Genomic DNA, 16,970 nt, shown 5'->3' with positions numbered 1-16,970 from the left:
TCTTTGCTTTCTTCAAGCCCTTTCACGCTTGAAGAGGAGCTGGGTTGGGTCTCCTGCTCTCACTCAGCAGCACACAGCCATCCCTAACTCCAGTTGCAGGGATTCAGAGCCTCTTCCGGCACATAAACTACATGTTTAACAAAGAATAGAAGACAGAAAGAAGTTACAGCCTGAGGATCGGGACCATAGGAGAGCTTTTATCTCCTATGCACAGAGCCCTGGCATGCCTGCAGCCAGTACTTTTTAAAGCTGAATCTATTTATGTGGATGTTTTTCTGGTTCTCTAGTCTACTCATGTTTATGGACTCTTTGTTCCAATTTCTTGATTGCTGTAAGTGTATGCCAAGTTTTAGCATCAGAGTGATAAAAAAAGACTTTTTTTCTTAAATCATTTTCCTTTTTAAATCATTAAAAATGGTTTTAGCAGGCCGGGCGGTGGTGGCGCACACCTGTAATCCCAGCACTCTGGGAGGCAGAGGCAGGTGGATTTCTGAGTTTGAGGCCAGTCTGGTCTACAGAGTGAGTTCCAGGACAGCCAGGGCTACACAGAGAAACCCTGTCTTGAAAAAGCCAAATCCAAAAAACCAAAAAAAAAAAAGAAAAGAAAATTGGTTTTAGCTTCTAATTTGATTCTTTATTAAGACAGATTGTCCTATATCTGTGAATATTGAAGGCATTTTTATAGAAATTTTATTGAATATAAAGGACATAATTGGTCATACTCATAATCCCAGTACTCTAAGCTAAGGCATAAAGATCTCTGCAAATTCAAGACTAGCTCAGCTAGGAGGTTCAAGGCTAGCCTATACTACATAGCTGTCCCCTGTCCTGAAAGAAAGATGGTAGAAGAGAACAGGAAAGAGATGGGGTGGGGGAGCTTAAAAATAAGAAAAAGAAAAAATTTGGCACCTATGGATGAATTTGGGGAAGTTGGGTACTTTTGCTCTCCATTCTTTAAATCTTTGGTTTTTTAATTAGTGTTTTATCATTTCGTCATACAGACAATATATGCGTCCTGTTCTGTTTATACCTAAATAATTCATCTTTTCTTGAGGTGAGACAGGATCTTGCTGTGTTGTCTAGACTGGTCTGAAATTCATGAAACCAAGGCCTCCTCTTCCCACAGTTCCTCTGCTGCTGGGCATCCAAGGACACATCACCATGCAGAACCAGGAGATTGTCATGCGTCCTTATTCTCTAGTTAATTTTTTTTAAAGGGGTTGGGTTTGCAGATTTGGGGTTTTGCAATTGCAGCATGTAGAATTTTTTTACTCAGAACACTAACTCTGCATAGGCTCTACATTAAAGCACAAGTTTGGGCTTATATAATTTTTACATTGTTTTTATTTCTAAGGTTTTACATAGAAGAACCTCCAGGAACACAGAAGGTTTATTTGGGGAAAACTGCCCCACCATCTAAAGTCATCCAACTTACAGATAAGGAACAATCGAACTGGACTAAAGAAATCCAAGGAATTTCAGAACAGTGAGTGTCATAGAGAACATGGTTGATAGCTAGAGAAATACCTCAGAGGTTAAGAGCACTGGCTTCTTTTAACAAGGCTGGGCCCTGGTTCAGCTAACAACACCCACGAAGCAGCTCGCTCATTCTTGAACTCTGGTCTCCACAGGCACCAAACACACACACACACAGCACATAGACAGGCACGTAGGCAAAACATCCATACACATTAAATGAATACAGCTGAAGCAGGAGGATTGTGAGACTGACTCCTCTTAGCACAGTATCAAATCTGCCTGAGAGGCAGATAAAGAGCCAGGGCTGGGCCACAGCTCTGCGCATCCAAGGCCTGCTCCACCCCAAGCCATTCAAAAAGGAGAAAGGCCAGAGTGCTAAAAAGGATGCAAATTCTACTCGAAAGGAAATAGAATCTGTGAGGAAGAGGTAATTATGTAAAGTTTATACCACTTATAAGGAAAACAAATGAGCCTTTGCAGTGAATAACACACTTAAAATCATCCTCTGTCTGGTGAGTTTCATGGTACCTTTTTTTCACTTTCTTCTAAATTTAAATTTTTCCTTACATTTATTTTTTGTGTGTATGTCTAGCCTTCCTTGAATGTGGAGTTCTGCGCTTTTACAGATTAACACCTTACTCAGTCACAAAGACAGTAGAGAAATGATCCATAGACTAAAATCAGTATCATCAGAGGCTTTATAACAGCAGTTCTCACTGTGGGTTAAGTGACCCGCCCTTTCACAGGGGGTACCTAAGACTATTAGAAACACAGATACATTTATGTTATGATTCATGGCAGTAAGAAAATTACATTTATGAGTAGTTGTTTGCAGTGTTTGTAATTGGTTTAATTGATGATTATCGCCTGGACTGTATATGCACTTCTACATATAGATCTTTCTTTTTTATTCTTCCTTTAGATATCTAAGAAGAAAGGGAATAATAATAAATGAAACGTCTGCTCTTGTGTATGCCCAGCTGCTCACGGGCCGTAAATATCAAATCAGTCAGAATGGTGAAGTTCGTCTAGAAAAACAGTGGTCAAAACAAATTCTTCCTTTTGTTTATCAAACTGTTGTTAAGGTAAAGTTCCCCTAGTGTCAGTTCTCTCTTAATGTATTCTGTAATACATGTATAAAAAGTCCTGCCAGAAAGGTCTGTGCATACACCGGTAATCCCAGGTGCTTGGGAGGGTGAAATAGAAAGATTACAAGTTCAAGGTCTGTCTAAGCCATAATGAGTTCAAGACCCTCCTAGGCAGCTGGGCAACTTAGCACAAACATGTCTCAAAGGAAAAATGTCTTAAAGAACTGCAGACACAGCTCAGAAACAGACTACTTGCCTAGCAATCATGAAGTTCTAGATGTTTGAAGACTTGGCAATGAAAGAAAAAAGAAAAAAGAAAAAAAGATAGTTACAATAATGAATATGTATGAATACAATAATGATTAGCAATGTATAGTAAAGCTTTTTTTAACATAATTTATAAAATATATTATTGGTGGCTGCCCAGATGACTCAGCAGATCAGAAGGCTTGCAGCCAAGCCAAGAACCTAAATCCAGTCTCCAGAACAGCCACACATGAGGACTTTAGTCCCTGAAACCCTGTGACTGAAGGCGGCGAGAGCCAGCTCCCCACAAGTTGCCCTCTGACACAAACACACTAAATGTTTCTATCTGGTTTAGGGTTTTTTAAAGTTTTTAATATTATTCTCTTTATAAAGACTATTCCATGTTCTTTCAGTATGTACATGGTTTTGATTTTGTTGGGTATTTTTTTGTTGTCCCTGTCCGTTGGATAAATAGTGCTGTATATTCTAACCCTGTAATTTGTTTTTTGGGTTTTTTTTTTTTTTTTTCAAGATAGGGTTTCTCTGTGTAGCCCTGGCTGTCCTGGAACTCACTCTGTAGATCAGGCTGGCCTCAAACTCAGAAACCCGCCTGCCTCTGCCTCCCAAGTGCTGGGATTAAAGGCGTGCGCCACCACTGCCCGGCGTAACCCTGTAATTTGTGTTTCTCTCTTAATAAGCTACAGTGTAGTAATTAAGAGCACAAACTGTCTGAGGTGCTATGTGACCTTGGACAAGGTCCATCCCCTTTTGTGACAGTCTTCACAAATGAGGTTAATAGTGAATGTCTGCCCCCAGTGGTTATGTAAGAAGTAAATGAACTAGATAAATGTAGGAAGTGCCTAGAAGAGAGCATGCTGTAACAAGTCACCGTGTCTTAGATTTTGGTATTATTTTACAGAAAATCTTTATATTTGACAATTGCTGACATTTCAGATTTAACCCCATAAGAAAAAAAAGATGATATGCAGGTTTTCGAAATATTAGCTGTGATGATTGACTCTTATATTTTATTTTATATAGGACATCCGAGCTTTTGACTCTCGTTTCTCCAATATCAAAACACTGGATGATTTGTTTCCTCCCAGAAGTGTGGTCTTTATGCTTGGAACCCCTTACTATGGCTGCACTGGAGAAGTTAGTTTTCAATTTTTTATTAACTCTTTTCCTTCTTTCAAGTTAATACAGTTCTTGCATCTTAAGTGCAAAATAAAGTGTAATGCCAAACGGGAAACATAAGAAATAATTCACTCTAGTAACTTAAAAACACAGCATTTAGCTATAGTGATGAGCTATAGTGATGATCAGGAGGTGGAAAAAGAATTCAAAGTCTATTGTTTTTTAATACACTTGTTTACTGGGTTATATCTGAAGCAATTTTAAAATTATTTTAAGAAGGTTTTAGGTAGCAGGGTTAATGAATTTTTAAATGTATTGATATTTTTAATAACCCCACTCTTCCCACTGAAAAAAAGTACATTCATTATGGAATAGAAGAAAATAAGAAAAGTCTGTGAGGGACAGATTGGGGGTACTGTTAGGAATTTGGAAGCATACATGCTTATGGACACATGTTTGTGTGTTTATACGTGCACATTTTTCAAAAGCATAAGAAGCACTCTGGTAGAGTGAGCCCACGAAATACCCAGCTCTCGACCAGAACACTTCTCTAAAACCTGCAGTTCTTCTCAGTAAAGTACTTACCTGACTGTAGGTCTCAAGCTGAGGTAACACACAATGAGCTTGCTGCTTCTAAGGCCTGGAAGTAAGAAATGCAGGAAGGAGGAGGCAAAAAGGCTCTGCAGCCACGCCCTAGTAGGTTATGTAGCAGAGTAAGTGCACTGACAAATTAGAAGTTAGTGAAGCAAGTCAAGAAGTCATCATTGCATAGTAATAATAAAAAGGTAAAACAAGAAAGCTTCTATTGTGGATATTGATCAGTGGTGAAGCACCTACCTAGCATGGACAAGTCCCTGGATTTGATTCCCCAGACTACAAACAACATATAGACAGGGGCTGGAGAGATGGCTCAGTGGTTAAGAGCACTGACTGCTCTTCCAGAGGTCCTGCATTCAATTCCCAGCAACCACATGGTGGCTCACAACCATCTGTAATAGGATCTGATGCCTTCTTCTGGTGTGTCTGAAGGTAGCTACAATGTACTCACATAAATAAAATGAATCTTTAAAAAAAATTAGAATATACACTATAACACAGGTAAAGGAAATTATGTCTTTAAGGTATCCTCAGAGCATTGATTGGTCCTGGGATTGTAGTACATGTTTCTAACCTCAGCATCAGGAATCTGAAGCTGTGGGTTACCAAGTTTGAGACTAACCTGAGTTCAGTACTGAGCTGAAAATGCACACGGGAACCTTGTTTCAAAATAATAGTAGTAATAGTAGTAGTTGTTATTGTTGTTTCATGCATGTGAATATGCACATAGTATACAAATATTAAAGACACATTCTGTAATTATGGTATTGATGGTAAATCAAGGTAAATGTTTTCAAATATTATTTGCAACATTTTGGTAATTTGATGATATCTACAAGGAAGTTAATTTTTAGGTGTGATTGACATCTATTAAAGCAAATATAAAATGACTTACTCTGAAACAATATTTCTAATTCCTGTTATAAATTACAAGAAAATTTCCATCTCTAATTTTATTGTCGTGTTCTATTTTAAAAGAGTAAAATTCAAATAAGGAGAAACATAAATGAATGTCATAACAAAAAATTAAAACAGTGTGGTTCCCCCCACCCCCAGGTTCAGGATTCAGGTGACGTGATTACAGAAGGTAGAATTCGTGTGGTTTTCAGCATTCCATGTGAACCAAATCTTGATGCTTTAATACAGAATCAGCATGTAAGTACAATAGTTGGTGTTGTTTAAAATAAATGTTTTTAATGCTAGGATATTTTTCTGCCTTCTTAAAATTAATTTCAGTATTTTAAGAGTAAATATAATGGGCTAAGGAGATAGTTGAGTTAGTAAAATATTTTAATGAAGCATGTCCCTAGTTTATGTCCCCAGTACCCTTGGATGAAAACTGAGCTTAATGCCAGTAACGGAAGACTAGTCCCTGGAGCTAGATTTGTCGGCCAGCTGAGCCTAATTGATGAATGCCAGGCTTCGTGAGAGATCCTGCCTCACAAAAGAAAAAGCTCAAGTAGATCACTTCTGAGGAATGATACCAAGTTTATTCTCCACACATGCTCCATGGTGCTCATGCCCACTGATAAACATACACACACTGAAAGTGTAAGGGAAAAGTATAAATGTATTCCCCCAAATTTGTATAGATCTATTGATAACAATCTAGCAGAGCATGTATAAGTACCCCAGTTTAATCCCTAGCATTGAAACTAGGAACTAAACCTGTAAGCCAGCCCCAATTAAATGTCCTTTATAAGACTTGCCTTGGTCATGGTGTCTGTTCACAGCAGTAAAACCCTAAGACAGAAGTTGGTACCAGAGCTCTGAAAGGCCTGACCATGCCTTTGTTTGGAAGAATATGGATTTTGGAAATTTGGATTTGCAAAACAGTGGAATGCTTTAACTGGGGCTGGCTTACAGATTCAGAGTTTCAGTCTATTATCATCAAGGTTAGAGCATGACAATGTGACAATGTCCCGGCAGATGGCACTGGAAGAGCTGAGTGTGCCACCTCTTGCTCCTAAGGCAGCTAGGAGAAGACTGGCTTCCAGGCAGCTAGGAGGAGGGTCTTAAAGCCCACGCCCACAGTGACACGCCTACTCCAACAGGGCCACACCTTCTAATAGTGCCACTCCTGGGGCCAAACACATACAAGCCATCACATTCATCTAGATCAGTATCATTACAAAATCTGATGATACTATTGTTGAACAACCATGTTCTGTATGTCTCTGTTAACAATTGAGACAGTATTTTACATAATCCAGTCGGGCGTACATCACTGAGTAGCCAAGGAGAATTTTGAACTCCTGATCCTCCCTTCCTTATCTCCATCCAAATATTAGGGTTATGAACACACATAATATCCTAGCCTGCCAAAAATGATTACCCATTAAGCATCACTGTAGATACATAAAATCAGTAAAATAATGGTAGCTGGTTTAGTCCTTACCAATCCCAAGATATTGATGTTATGTTGGTAAACCTATTCCTCCATTCAGCAGTGATCATAAAGTAAGAATATAAACTGTTGGAGCTGGGAGTTTCCAACACTATATGAACAAGTTTAGTGGCCCAAGCCTATGATCCCAGAATTTGAAAGGTGGAGGCAAGGAGGATCAGAGGTTCAAGATTATCCTCAAGCACACAGCAAGTTCAAGGCCAACCTGAGCTACATTAAACAGTTTCAAATTTATACATATTACATATTATATATTGTAATATATAAGCTAGTCATATAACTTAAAAAGTATTAGAATATAAATAAAAATTAGTGTCTTTCTATATATATCACATAAGGATTGGATGTGATTGGTTTTGTTTTGTTTGTCTGTTGGTTTTTGGGGGTTTTTTTTGAGACAGGGTTTCTCTGTGTAGCCCTGGCTGTCCTGGAACTCACTCTGTAGACCAGGCTGGCCTCAAACTCAGAAATCTGCCTCCCAAGTGCTGGGATTAAAGTTTTAAAAAAGGTTATATGAAGAATTTTGCGTTTAGTACTTACAAGAGTTTGTTTATTGAGACGGATTTACAGATTGCCTCCTGTCCCTTCGTGCATCCTTGGGAAGTGTTTGTTTTAAGGAGAAAGAGGGGGCTTTCAGATCCCTTTGGGGTGGGGGGCGGGGCCAGTGGGATCTTAACTATCTACAGATCTCAAAGGTAACCAAGTAGTACTTATGTAAACATGTATTTCTATAATTGACCTCTTTATTTTTATATTTAAAGAAATACTCTATAAAGTACAACCCAGGATATGTGTTGGCCGGTCGCCTTGGAGTGAGTGCATACCTTGTTTCAAGGTTTACAGGAAGTATTTTTATTGGAAGAGGATCTAGGAGAAAGTAAGTTTGTGTTAGGGACATTTGCTTAAAATGGCAGAAAAATTAAATGATAGAGATTAAATGCTTACTATCTTGGTATTGATTTTCCAATTAAAGACTGTGGACTAAGTCGCCCATAAATTTCTCTAGTAGTGGTTCTTTACCCGAACAGTAGATTTTTTAGATGCTTTCAAAGACAGTTTGTATTTTTAGCAGCTAACCTTGAAAAAAGGTATCAGAGGGTGTGTGTGAGCCTCAGTAATATATTTCTGTGAATTTTGTTATTTTTCTTTTTTTCTAATGACATAATTTATTTATATGCTTCTTAACTTGGATTTTAAGACCTGTCCCATAGTTTTTAATTACTGCTAATTAGAAGTAACCATGCAAACTAAAATGTAGAACAATTAGAACTGACCTTTTCTAAAAACTGAAAGCAAGTGTTGGGTTTGGTGGATAGCTAAGTGGTGTATTGCTTGTCTGGCTTGGCGGGACTTTGGATTCAATCCTTAGCACTATACAAAAATAAAAAAGCATAATTTTTCATTTTTGAGCAAATTTTAAAACACTTATGTGTATGTGATTTAAACTTAGCCCTCATGGAGACCATAAAGCAAATGTGGGTTTAAATCTCAAATTCAACAAGAAAAATGAGGAAGTCCCTGGCTATACAAAGAAAGTCGGGAGTGAGTGGACATACTCGTCGGCCGCAGAGCAGCTTCTGGCGGAGTACATAGAGAGGTGAGTGCCACGCCGGCTCCTCCAGCCAGTTTGCCTGCCCATGCTTGTTTGAAAGAGAGACTATGTCCTTCAGTAAAATGTAGAGCATCAGCTAGGCATGGTGGCATACACCTCTAACCCCAGCACAAGGGAGCCAAAGGAGAAGGATTGGGAATTGGAGGCTATTCTCACATAGGTAGTACATGGAAGGGTAGCCTGGGCTATGCCTCAGACCCTGTCTCAAGAAGAAAGATTGCATATAGTTAATACATTCACTTCTGATTTATAACTTAGTGTTCTTTCTACCATAGGTTTCTTTTTTTTTATTGAATATAATCTTTATTTACATTTTAAATGCTAAAACCTTTCTAGGTTTCCCCCTCCCCAAAACCCCTAACCCCTCCTCCCACCCCCTGCCTCCACGTATATGCCCTTCCACCCCACCCACTCCCACTTCCCCCCTCTCGATTTCCCTTTGTTGGGGCATCTATTGAGCCTTCACAGAACCAAGGACCACTCCTCCCACTGATGCCCGACAAGGCCTTCCTCTGCCACATTTTTGACTGGAACCATATGTACCCTTTGGTTGATGGTTTAGTCTCTGGGAGTCCTGGGGCATCTGGGTGGCTGACATCTTTGTTCTTCCCATGGGGCTGTAAACCCCTTCAGCTCCTCCAGACCACCCTCCAAGTCCTCCATTGGGGACCCCGCGCCCAGTCCAATGGTTGGCGGCTAGCATCTGCCTCTGTATGTGTAAAGCTCTGGCGGGGTCCCTCCAGAGACAACCATGACATGCTCCTTTTAGTATGCACTTCTTGTTGTCCATAATAGTGGGTTTGGTCCATTGGTGACTGTTTATAGGATGAGTCCCCAGGTAGGCAGTCTCTGGGTGGCCTTTACTTCAGCCTCTATTCCACACTTTGTCTCCTTTATTGCTCCTGTGAATGTTTTGTTCCCTTTCTCAGAGGAACCAAAGCATCCTCACTTCAGTCCTCCTTCTTCTTGAGCTTCCTGTGGTCTATAAATTGTAACTTGTTTATTTTGAGCTTTTGGGCTAGCATCTGCTTATTAGTGAGTGCATACCATGTGTGTTCTTTTGTTATTGGGTCACCTCGCTCAGGATGACACTTTCTACTTCCATCCATTTGCTTAATAGCTGAAGAGTACTCCATTATGTATATATACCACAATTTCTGTATCCATTCCTCTGTTTAAGGACATCTGAGTTCTTTCCAGCTTCTGGCTATTATAAATAAGGCTGCTATGAACATAGTGGAGTATGTGTCCTTATTACATGTAAGAGCATCTTCTGGGTATATGCCCAGGAGTGGTATAGCTGGGTCCTCAGGTAGTACTGTGTTTAATTTTCTGAGGAATCGCCAAACTGATTTCCAGAGTGGTTTTACCAGCTTGCAATCCTACCAACAATGGAGAAGTATTCCTCTTTCCCCACATCCTCTCCAGCATCTGCTATTCCCTGAGTTTTTCATCTTAGCCATTCTGACTGGTGTGAGGTGGAATCTCAGTGTTGTTTTGATTTGAATTTCCCTAATAACTAAGGATGCTGAATATTTCTTTAGGTGCTTTAGAGCCATTCAAGTTTCCTCAGTTGAGAATTTCCTGTTTAGCTCTGTACCCCATGTTTAATGGGTTTGGTTTTTTTTTTTTTTTTTTTTTTTTTTTTTTGGTTTTTTTGGATTTGGGTTTTTTGAGACAGGGGGTTTCTCTGTCCTGGAACTCACTCTGTAGACCAGGCTGACCTCGAACTCAGAAATCCGCCTGCCTCTGCCTCCCAGAGTGCTGGGAAGTTATTGACTTTTCTATCCTCCTTGTCATTGAGGATCCCTGTATGGGTTTCACAGGGCTCTCATAGTGAAGTACCTCCAGCTAGCTGTTTTCACCAAGGTGACTTCATTGTCTCACCATGCTGGTAACCAGAATCAAGGTGTCAACAACATTACAGTCCCCTAGCTCTCTCTTACTTTCCTATAACTTTATGTATTACTTTGGCTTGTAGATTGTCATTCCAGTCCTCTCCTCTTCGGGTGACAATGTCTCTCCCCACTTGTCTTCATATAATCTTTCACCTGGGTCAGCTTTCCACATTTCTCCTTTACAGAGGTAACGGTCATACTGGATTAGAGCTCTCTAATAATTGTCTGTATTCGAACCCCATTTCCAAATAAAGTCATACTCTGTCATTTTAATAAACATGTATTAGTGTATGTGTGCACACACAGACTGCACATATGCATACTGAGGGAGAGGTGTGTCCCACCATGGGGGTGATACAATCAGAGGACAATCTTGTTGAGGGAGTTCTTTTAGACCTTTAAATGGGTTCCAAGAAGTCAACTCAGGAAGTTCAGCTTACTTAGAAGAGGCAAACACTTTTATACACTAAGCCATCCCCCAGCCTCAACATTCTGTATTTTTTAAAGGATGACAGGATGATTACATATTGCCATATGAAACTTTAGCTTCTCTACTCATTTTCATATCCTTAAAAGACCACATTCAGACTTCTTTTTCCTGGCCTTGAGATTGAAGAACACTGCTTAATTAGCATGTTGAAGGCTCTGGGTTTGGTCTGTGGCACTGCAAAAAATAGTTTTTGCTTTTTCAGTTGTCACATAGCCATTGATTTCTGACTGTGAAAGGTTCTGTATGAGCTTCCAGCTCCTCTTCTTTTCTCTCAGTTCCCTATAGGCGTGAACTTATTTCCTCCCACTACATTTTTATTACAAGTTTTGGTTAAATCTGTTAGGTTTGCATGCTTATGATAAATATTTACAGCGGGACATTACGATCATTCTCTCTACTCTTCCTCTCATCCTTTTTCATGTGGCCATACTCTAAGAGACATCTTCAGTTTCATCTTGGTTTTTGATGGTTGGTTGATTGGTTTTGTTTTTTTGTTATTAAGGACAAAGTCTCCAGGTATAGCACCCCTCCCCTAAGGCCGGCCTCAAAAATCAAAAAAAGTACAGACCAGCCTGAAACTTGTGATCTTCCCACCTTGGCCTCCTTAGTGGGCCTCCTAGCTATTATTTTCATGTATCAATATCAATACACACACACACCACATGTTTGTGGATGCCTGCAGAGACCAGAAGATCTTCTGAAGCTGGAATTACCAACTAAATGTCTTTTTTTTTTTTATCTCCAATTTTCTCCAAATTATTGTTTCTCCTCTATTTGACTCATTGCATGTTAAGACATCTTTCTGTGTTAAAGGATGTTTTTGTTTTATGTTTGTTTATGTATCTTTGTGTCATGTGTGTAACTGTTCTCTGTGAAAACCAAAAGAGGGTGTAGGACTGGAGTTTTAAATAGTTCTCAGCTGTCATGTGAATGCTCAAAATCAAACCTCTGTCCTCTGGAAGAACAGCCATCTTAAATACTGAACCTTCTCTCAAGTCCCCTCTGTCTTATTTTAGTGGGAAGCAATCCCACTAAAATCAGAGACTAGACAGGGCTGCCCCCTTTCTCCTTATCTTTTCAATATTGTACTTGAGGTACTGGCTCGGGCAATTCGACAACATAAGGAGGTCAAAGGGATACAAATTGGAAAGGAAGAAGTCAAACTATCATTATTTGCAGATGACATGATAGTCTACCTAAGTGACCCAAAAAACTCCACTAGAGAACTCCTACAGCTGATAAACTTCAGCAAAGTGGCAGGTTATAAAATCAACTCAAGCAAATCAGTAACCTTCCTATACTCAAAGGATAAGCAGGCTGAGAAAGAAATTAGGGAAATGACCCCCTTCACAATAGCCATAAACAGTATAAAGTATCTTGGGGTGACTCTTACCAAACATGTGAAAGATCTGTATGACAAGAACTTCAAGACTCTGAAGAAGGAAATGGAAGAAGACCTCAAAAAATGGGAAAACCTCCCATGCTCATGGATCGGTAGAATCAATATAATTAAAATGGCCATTTTGCCAAAAGCAATCTACAGATTCAATGCAATACCCATCAAAATCCCAACTCAATTCTTCACAGAGTTAGAAAGAGCAATTGTCAAATTCATCTGGAATAACAAAAAACCCAGGATAGCTAAAACTATTCTCAGCAACAAAAGAAAATCTGGGGGAATCAGTATCCCTGACCTCAAGCAATACTACAGAGCAATAGTGCTATATACATTTCAATGCAAATGCTATTAAATACGCCTGAGTAATTCCTGAGACTGCAGATTCAAAAGAACAAACTTTTTTGATTGCCTGTTTTTTTTTCAATTGTATAAGTTTATGCTGCACAATAAACACAGTTCACAAGTGAGATCTTGAACTGGGCGTAAGAAACGTGCTTGAGTGCAGCTCATGAGACACTAGGCAGAGGTGTGTGACCTTTCTGTGACTGGTGGCTGTTCTCTCATCTAGTGACTGGCCCTGATACTTATTCTGTTTCTTCCTGTCTATCAGTTCAGCTAAATCTCATTTCTCCAATGTGTAATGTCAAAACATATATTCCCAGACCATATGGCATTACATAACCCATTTTTCTCCATTTCTCTATTTTGGTCTACGACCAATTTTCTACTTTATTGTCATTTTAGTGGATTGGGGAAGGACAAAGATGTGTTTAATCTGTTTGGGTGTACCATTAGAGTCTTACATTTCCAAAAGAAATGTAACTTTGAAGAATATCAGAAGAAATTTATAAACTTTGGATTTACATATGAAATGTTCCAGCTTTATTGCAAAAATTAGAAAGTTAACTTTGAAAGCCTAAATATTGTTGTAATGTGGTTGTTATCCCAGCACTGAGGAAGCTGGAGCAGGAGGATTATAAGTTTGAGATTAGCCTGGGTTACATAAGAAGCCCTATCCCAAAGCAGCCGGGAGTGGGGTGAGGAGAGAACCTTCAAACACTGTTTCCATTCATCTGATTTCTCACATTTTAGTCAAAGAAAACTAAGTCATAATTGGATTTTTTTAAAGTAATTAAACTGTTTCTTTCTCAGCCAATGGGAATTTTCATAGAGTTACAGGAATATTTGACTATCCAACCTTTCAGTCTCATTCCTTATTAATACTATTCCTTAATAATACTATAAAATCCTCAGTAAATTGCACATGTCCCCATTGGAATACTAAATCACTTAATAGGAAGTTTATGCAAGGTTAATTGCATATTTTAAAGCAATATTTTATTTCTTTGTTAACTAGAGCACCAGAACTGTTTAGTTATATAGCAAAAAACAGCCAAGAGGACGTGTTCTATGAAGATGACATCTGGCCTGGAGAAGATGAGAATGGGTGAGCAAGATTTGTGGTGTTTCTGACCCTTCTCTAGGCTCTCCGTTTGAACATTCAGCTAATGTTACTTTTTATCTTGTATTATTTCATTTTTGGCTTAATTACTTAAATCTGATAATTCACAGTTCCCAAGAAGATTTTTTATTAGATCCTTAATATAAAACTTCAGAAATTTTTAATCAATGTGAAAAAATTACTACTGTTTTTATTGTAGGGCTGAGAAAGTTCAAGAAATTGTTACTTGGCTAAAAGGACATCCTGTCAGTACTCTGTCTCGGTCTTCTTGTGATTTGCACATTCTGGATGCAGCCATTGTGGAAAAGATTGAGGAAGAAGTTGAGAAGTGCAAGGTACTGACTTTGAGGGACCACGATTCCTGATGCAAGCTGAAGTGAAAATGAGCAACTTGTTGTCAATGTTTTATGTTTCAGCCAACTAATGTATGTCCTTCATGATGCTGATTAATAGTCCTGTAGCAGTTCCAGCAACTGTTAGGAAATTTAAATGAATATATGTAAATATACTTCAGTATATAGAAACTATAAAATTTAAAATGTATTTTTTTGTAATAGTTCTAGTCTTGTAACTCTAGTCACAATAGAAAGTTTGTGCATGAAGAGTGATGATGCTTTGCTCTTCCTTGCTGTTGTAATTGCATTCTTTAAAGACGTAGTTCAGAGCTGGTTGAATGAGATAGCTCAGGCGGTGTTGATGACCTGAGTTGAACCACTGCATCCACAAGGGAGAACCAACTTTCCAAAAGCTGTCCTGTGACCTCCACATTTATTCCATGTACACAGGCACACACTCAAGTGCAGTCCCACACAGGCATGCACACACTAATCTCTTATCTCTCTATTCTGCTATTTCAAAGCAACAGACTTCTGTAGTTAAACTAGTTTATCCATTTTAACTAATGGTTGGTATCTTCTGGGTTGGTTATATTGGTGTTTTTTTAAAACTTTAACTTCTTTTAACTTGCTTTTTATTAATGATTCCATGATAGCACACTTTCATTTTTGAATTAATAGAAAAATCAGTTAAGACTTGTGCTCAAGAGCCATTCCTACCACATTGAACTTAAGACTCTTTTTCAATATTTTAATTTTTTCATGAGCCATTTCATCATTGGTAAATCAGTAATAAAATACTGCCTACCTTACAAGTTATGATCATCATTAAGATCACCTGGGACAAAACATGTTCTCTTCAGGACTGGGAATGTAGCTCAGTCGATAGAGTGCTTTCCTAGAATACACAAATCCCTGATTTTTATCCCAACACCACATAAAGCCAAGGATGGTGGTGCACACCTATTCTCCCAGCACTCCAGAAGAAAAGACAGCAGAATTGGATGTTGAAATTATCCTGCATATGTCAGGCATGATGGTGTGTGCCTTTAGTCCCAGCAGAGACAGGTAGACTCTGAGGTCAAGTCCATCCTGGTCTATCTACAGAGTGAGTTCCAGAACAGCCAGGCCTATAAGGAGAAACCCTGTCTTAAAGAACAACAATGCTGCCGCCGCTGCCGGACAGTTGTGGCGCACGCCTATAATTCTAGCACTCTGGGAGGCAGAGGCAGGCGGATTTCTGAGTTCGAGGACAGCCTGGTCTACAGAGTGAGTTCCAGGACAACCAGGGCTACACAGAGAAACCCTGTCTCGAAAAAACCAAATCCAAAACAAACAAACAAACAAAAAAAAAAACCAATAACAACAACAACAAAAGATTATCCTATATAATGGGTTAGAGGCTAGCTAGGCCTAAGATCGTGCCTTTCTGGTTTTTGTTTTTTTTTTTTTTTTTTTTTTTTTAAGAAAGGAGGATAGATAGATCTGTTCACAGTACACAGCTGCTATTAATGGTGGTGGTAGTAGTGGACGAAGGAAGGAAGGAAGGAAGGAAGGAAGGAAGGAAGGAAGGAAGGAAGGAAGGAAGGAAGGAAGGAAGGGAAGAAGGGAGGGAAGGAGGGAGGGAGGAAGGAGAGAAAGAAGAAAGAGGGATCAGCTTATACTGCATAGTGCTAGAAAGGAAGGAAAGAAGAAAGACAGATGTGCTCTTAGTATGCAGCTGTTATTATGGGGGGGTGGTAGTGTTTGGCTCCCAGGCACATACTCAGAAACTGTGAGGATCATTGTGAAAACCAGAGCTACATGATTTTTTTTTCTCTTTGAAGAAAAATTATAGATTGCCAATCAAGATAATTGTGTGGTGTCAGGGTTTGTTTGTTTGTTTGTTTTCAGTACTATGACTTAGGCGAGGCTGTCCCCACTGAGATAGCACCCTTAGCCCTGAGGGTTTTAATTACTCAGGCCAGGGGCTAGAGAGATGGTCCTGTGGTTCAGAGCTCTCTATGCTTGTAGAGAGGACCTGGGCTCAGTCCCCAGCTCCCACATGGTGGCTCAAAACCACTTAGAACTCTAGTCCCAATTGACCCAAGGCGCCCTTCTGACCTCTGCACATACTACATGCATGTGGTGTGCTTACATACCTGCAGGCAACATCTATATACACATAAAATAAAAATAAATATTTAAAAAAATTGTTCAGGTCAATGAACTCATTTGAACATAGAGGATTCTATGGTGGCTCCCATCTATGACCCCAGAACTTGGTGGCTATCATAGGAGGATTGTACTAGTCTGAGGACGACCTGGTCTGATTGAGTGAGTTCAGACTAGCAAGAGCTACAGAGTGAGATCCTATCTCAAAAAAAAAAAAAAAACCAAAAACAAAAACAAAACAGGTTAGGAAGATGGGTCACAGGATAGGAGTGCTTGCTGTGTAAGCTTGAGGACCTGACTTCAGATACTGTGTACTCACAGAGAAGGCCAGGCATGGCCTGTAAGCCCTATACTTCGGGACAAGCGGCAGGGGAGGTGGGGGGCATTGGAAAGGTACCATCAAGTTTGAGGCTCACGGAAGAGGCCCTGTCTCAGACTAAAACAAAGCATAACAGAGGGGGACTTGTGATGCCCTCCTCTGGCCTCTCTGTGCATGTGGGTGCACACCCTCACTACATGCAGCACAAAATATTTTGCTCATTTTTTTCTTTATTTTGCAAACAAAAAATACATATACAAAATTGTAACATATAAATTAGACAAGAATTTAAAGCTTATTTATGTGTGAAAGGAGTATAATTAGAGTTTTAGTGTGTTATTGCAGTA

At 39.3% G+C, this 16,970-nt stretch overlaps 1 protein-coding gene across 2 annotated transcripts in view; it reads left to right on the top strand.

Annotated features, from left to right (window-relative positions):
* Xrn1 (5'-3' exoribonuclease 1) overlaps positions 1-16,970 on the top strand; it is a 104,317-nt gene that overhangs the window by 45,640 nt on the left and 41,707 nt on the right. For both annotated transcript variants that reach the window (XM_052187626.1, XM_052187625.1), the window contains exons 20-27: positions 1,355-1,486; positions 2,402-2,564; positions 3,855-3,968; positions 5,604-5,702; positions 7,716-7,831; positions 8,405-8,551; positions 13,711-13,800; positions 14,015-14,150. In XM_052187626.1, the coding sequence (XP_052043586.1) occupies positions 1,355-1,486; positions 2,402-2,564; positions 3,855-3,968; positions 5,604-5,702; positions 7,716-7,831; positions 8,405-8,551; positions 13,711-13,800; positions 14,015-14,150 (997 nt within the window). The remainder of the gene's footprint in view (positions 1-1,354; positions 1,487-2,401; positions 2,565-3,854; positions 3,969-5,603; positions 5,703-7,715; positions 7,832-8,404; positions 8,552-13,710; positions 13,801-14,014; positions 14,151-16,970) is intronic.

The sequence above is a fragment of the Apodemus sylvaticus genome, chromosome 7, assembly GCF_947179515.1.
Source record: "Apodemus sylvaticus chromosome 7, mApoSyl1.1, whole genome shotgun sequence".
Lineage (NCBI taxonomy): Eukaryota > Metazoa > Chordata > Mammalia > Rodentia > Muridae > Apodemus > Apodemus sylvaticus.
Note: the sequence above shows the minus strand (reverse complement) of the source record. Positions and strands in the feature narration are given on the sequence as shown.